Source organism: Garra rufa, chromosome 25 (genome assembly GCF_049309525.1).
Source record: "Garra rufa chromosome 25, GarRuf1.0, whole genome shotgun sequence".
Classification (NCBI taxonomy): domain Eukaryota; kingdom Metazoa; phylum Chordata; class Actinopteri; order Cypriniformes; family Cyprinidae; genus Garra; species Garra rufa.
Window position 1 is genome coordinate 8,183,426 of NC_133385.1, and position 5,502 is coordinate 8,188,927.

The window sequence follows — 5,502 nt, forward strand, 5'->3', positions numbered from 1 at the left end:
GGTATTCTTGTAGTATTGTGTTTTAGAGTTTCTGGGTGGTTACATTGTGTTACTAGATGGTTTCTAGGGCGTTCTGGCAGTTGTTAGGCTGCTACTATGTGGTTTCTATAGTGTTCTGGTGATTGTCAGGCTGCTACTATGTGGTTTCTAGAGAATTCAGGGGTTGTGGTGTTTTTAGTTCTGGTGCTTACAATGTGGTTCTAGGGTGTTCTTTGGTGGTTGCCAAGTTGTTACTTTGTAATTTGTTGAGTGTTTCTGTGATTGCCAATATGTTAGGTTAGGGCTGCGCGATTAATCGCACGATGTTGTGAGGTGCGTTTAGTCAATTAAGCCGGTACTTTGATTAGTAGTAAATCTCCATCACGTGCGTTCAGCTGGAGCGGCAACTAATACACAGTGCTCCACCACTCCAGCTGAACGCACGTGATGGAGATTTACTACTAATCAAAGTACCGGCTTAATTGACTAAACGCACCTCACAACATCGTGCGATTAATCGTGCAGCCCTATGTTAGGTGATTTATATGGTGTTCTGGGGGTTGTCAGGCCATTACTAGTTAGTTCCTAGAGAATTCTGGGCTTGTATGGTGGTTTGTGTGTTGTAGTGGTTGCCAAAGTGTTAGTATGTGGTTTCTAGAGTTTCTAGGTAGTTACAATGTGTTACTATGTGGTTTATAGCGTTTCTAGATGGTTGCAATGTGTTACTAGATGGTTTCTAGGGTGTTCTGGTGATTGTCAGGCTGTTACTAGGCGGTTTCTAGAGAATTCAGAGGTTGCATGGTGTTTTTGGTTGTTGTGGTGGTTGTCAAGGTGTTACTATGTAGTTTATAGATGTGTACAATGTGTTAGATTGTGGTTTCTAGGGTCTTCTGTGTTCTTTGATGGTTGCCAAGTTGTTACTTGGTGGTTTATATGGTGTTCAGGTGGTTAACAGGCCATTACTAGGTAGTTTCTACGGTTGTATGGTGGTTTGTGTATTAGTGGTGGCCAAGGTGTTACTATGTTGTTTTTAGAGGTAGTAGGTTGTTACAATGTGTTACTAGGTGGTTTCTAGAGTATTCTGAGGTTGTATGGAGGTTTAGGTGTACGAGTGGTTGCCAAGTTGTTACTATGTTGTTTTTAGAGGTAGTAGGTGGATACAATGTTACAATGTGTTACTATGTGGTTTCTGGGGTTGTATGGTGGTTTAGGCGTACTAGTGGTTGCCTGGGTGGTTTAGGTGTAGTTTCTAGGTGGTTACAATGTGTTGCTATGTGGTTTCTAGGTTGTTCTGGTGGTTGGCAATGTGCATCTTAGTGGCTGCTACAGTGTTACAGTGCTACAGACTTACTAGTTCTGCAAGGTTGCCCAGCTGTTACTAGGTGGTTTCTTGGATATTCTGGGTGGGATTTGTGGTGTTTGGGTGTTCTGGTTGTTGTCAAGGTGTTACTAGGTAGTTTCTAGGGTATTCTGGGCTGTTGCTATGTGACCAGAAAAGTCTCTGTGAAATTTTGGGTTTAGATATGGGCCCCTCTTCAGTAAAAGTCTTCTGTATTACCAAAGAATCCATTTCAGTGTTTAAAAACACAAGCTTTCTTCATTTACAGACCATTATAAGTGGCTAGACTCAGAATATTCCTGTAATGACATGGGTCTTGACACGTATACACTAAATCTGTGATCTCCACGCTGAACTCAGGTCTGCTGGAGGATAATAATATGTTTCTGGCCGTCGCTCTGATGATAAACCGCTCTGAGGTCTTTGTGTTGTCTGTCACCGCCCATCAGAGAGGAAACAATTAGCTGCAACGTCGTAATTAAGGGTCTTGCAAATGGAAGGTTGACTATTAGCGAAACATTTCCCATAATGCATCAACAATGCTTTTAGTGGGAAGCTGGACGATAAGTGGTCAAGTGTATGCGCTTCTGGGAAGTAATTCAGACTCTTATTTCTAAAAACCGCAGTCAGAGACAAACAACTTAAGCTTGTCGCTTTTAGAAGTTACAGGAAATCATGTTTTGCGAGATGATGGCTCTGAAATGTTGATGCAAATCAATTTCCTGGCTCGATTGTGCAGCTGAAAACATGTTTCTGTTGCCAGTAATTAAGATAATGTGACATACAGCAGGAGCCAGGATATCTGATCTGAAAACCATCTCAGCATTAGCTGTGGACCTCTACATAATGGATGCTGATATAGTTGTGGAGGAGAAATACATGACAGGTGAAATCATGATGATATGAATGGCTTCTAATGGCTTTCTAATGCATATTCAGGATGAAGTACTTCAGGGCTTTTTGTGCATCATTAATGATTCATAAATTATAATAGGTGCTGGCACTGTAGGTCAAGAGAAATGTCAGTCTGGAAGATCATACTGAAATGTCGAAGGCACTCCAAATAAAATCCTCTCATCTCAACTAATCAACTCTAGCAAAGGATTTTGGTCTTTTTCTCCCTGGGAAAAAAACATTTGACTCCAGAGGGTCTGTTTAGACTGTGGAAATGTGATAGTTCAGTGGTTTTAAATGATGATGTTGTGTGACTGTTTTGATTGGCTGACGTGTTGACTGGTGTCCACCCCCAGACTTGGTGTATTGACGGTAATGGGCATGAGAGATTGACTCTCTGGCTTCTGTATGTGTGTGTGTGTGTGTTTGTTATTTATTGTCTTTGGCAATTAGAGCCAAAGCTTTGGGTTCTAAATGGAATGGAATGGAACGGAACATTCTTTTTGTCCTTGATTATGACATTGATTCAGTTCTGCATTTATATGTTTGGCAGAGGTGTATCTGATTGTGAGTCATCCACATTTTTTATAGTTTCTGCATTGTTTCTGTAATAATGCTTTTAATCCTACATATTTAGCAAGTGAAACAATACAAAATATGTAAATGTAATATACTATAAATGCATAAAACCATTTACAAAAATAGACATTATATTTACACATACTACAAAATACGTAATATATATATATATATATATATATATATATATATATATATATATATATATATATATATATATATTACGGTGACCGGGAGGGGACATCTTGGGTTCACTTACGTTTGTCGTGGCCACAACATATAAACTCGTGGGAACGTGATATTATGTTGTGGCCACCAGATCATTTTGTCGAGGTAACCACATCCTTATGTCGTGGCCACAAGTTTAATGCATAAACAAACCTGCGTGACCATAGTAACCCAGGATTATCAGAATTAGGTTTATTAATATTTTATTTTGAGTTAAGAAATGATTATATTCATTGTTATAGAAATTAATACAGTATTAAATTATTATATTAACAATAGACGATGCTGTATATGCGAATGTTGTCTGGGCGCGATGTAGACAGCATTCACAAGTTTATCATGAATAAATATTACATAAAGTACATCAAATAAAATAGCCCTACAAGAAACATTTTATGCATCCCACAGTCTTGTCCATTACCTGATCCTCTTTTTTTCCATAATAATTGTATTATTCGTTTATATTCGTTATTTTTCCCTTAATTTCAATCTCTTTACTTAACATTCTGAATGTAAATGATACTGTTAAATGCTCGACATACCAATAAAGTTTTATTGAAATGCAGTTTATAGGTTGAATTTAACATATATTTCATTTTATTTCGTCTAATTAATAGATAATAGTTTCATTGACGAGTGAATAATTCACGTAGATTCATTTAATCGTTTATGGTCACACACGGGCATAAATACAATCATAAAGTCAAAACTTTATTGGCATTATTGTTGTTTACAATATTTGCAAAATATATGACAAATAGCATATACAGAAAGTTATTATAATCTAAGTCACTTATAATTTATTTATTATTATTATTATTATTATTATTATTATTATTATTATTATTAGGCTATTATTATTTTAATAACTGGTTAGGGCTATATCTTTTAACGCCTGACAATTATGCCAATAAAGTTTTGACTTTATGATTGTATTTATGCCCGTGTGTGACGATAAATGAGCATGTTTTCATTTACAAATGAAACTACGTGAATGATTCATTCCTCAGTAAAACACTATAGTATTTATATAGTCTAGTCTATTAATTAGACGAAACAAAATAAAATATGTTCAATTCAATAGAATTTACAGAAGTGCTACAAAACGTCTCGGGTTACTATTGTAACCTTAGTTCCCTGAGGGAACGAGACGCCGCGTCATGGAACGCTATGGGGAACGCCATTGGCGGGCAGCACTCTGAATCATGTCTACAACCAATGAAATGACGGGAGTGACGTCACAGGCGCGGTGACGTCATCGACCGGGAAGTATAAAGCGCGTGCGTTTGAAGCCGGCGGCAGCTCTTTAGGAATGAAGCGAGCGCCGCAGGGTGCGGGAATTATGGTCCGAGACGCGGCGTCTCGTTCCCTCAGGGAACTAAGGTTACAATAGTAACCCGAGACGTTCCCTTCCGGGAACTCGAGCCGCGTCATGGAACGCTATGGGGAACGAGACTACCAACGCCCCCATAATTTCCAAGCCCTGCGCAGTGTCTGTGCAACCAGGGTGGAAAGGAAAGAGCCCTTGTCTAGCATTCCGCGGACAAGAAGGCCCTGTAGTCCTCGGCCCTCGGGCACACGAGGAATGGTAGTCTTCCTCTGTCTGGTCGCCAGCCAGAACGAGAGGTACTCCGCGGCCCTCAGGCACACGCAGAGTCTTAGTCCTTTGTCTGGGAGTTAGCCAGAGCAAGAGGGACTGAATGACCACTGTCTAGCACTCGGCGGACAGATGGTGTAGGTAGTCCTCGGTCCGTAGACCCACGAGGACAGTGAACTTGACCTCAAGAGGCTCCTCGGCCCGCAGGCACACAAGGAGAGGGTGAACCTTTGTCTGGGGGTTCAGCCAGAACAAGAGGGATCCAAGGCTCGGCCTGGAGCTACGCCAGGACGCGAGGGAATAAGCCATTGTCTAGCATTACGCGGACAAGAGGGCACTGCAATCCCCGGCCCTCGGGCACACGGGGAAGACAGTAGGGGCCTCTGCGTGGTAGCCAGCCAGCGCATGAGGCACTCCTCGGCCCTTAGGCAGATGAGGAGTCTTAGTCCTTGGTCTAGGAAAGTCCGGAACCAGAGGGACCGAAATACACTCGGTCTGGTAGCATCCTGCGCCAGAACACGAGGAGAATTAAGCCATTGTCTAGCATTCCGCGGACAAGAGGGCTGTATGGTTCTCGGCCCTTAGGCACATGAGAACAAGTAGACCTCTGCCTGGTTCGCCAGCCAGTGCGAGAGGTACTCCTCGGCCCTCGGGCACACGAGGAGTCTAGTCCTTCGTCTGGTTTCCTGCCAGACCATGAAGGAGACAGCGTCTATAATACTTACCTGCTAAGACACTGTTATAACTCGGTCTGGTATTCCTGCCAGGACACGAGTAAAATAAGCCATTGTCTAGCATACCGCGGACAAGAGGGCTGTAAAATCCTCGGCCCTCAGGCGCACGAGGACAGTAGTGGACCTCCGCCTGGTTGCCCAGCCAGTGCAGG

General features: G+C 41.8%; 1 protein-coding gene across 1 annotated transcript in view; it reads right to left on the minus strand.

The window, feature by feature from the left end:
* Positions 1–5,355: 5,355 nt before the first annotated feature.
* LOC141301303 (uncharacterized) overlaps positions 5,356–5,502 on the minus strand; it is a 24,407-nt gene continuing 24,260 nt past the window's right edge. Inside the window, exon 9 of the mRNA XM_073831554.1 lies at positions 5,356–5,376. Coding sequence (XP_073687655.1) covers positions 5,356–5,376 — 21 coding nt within the window. The remainder of the gene's footprint in view (positions 5,377–5,502) is intronic.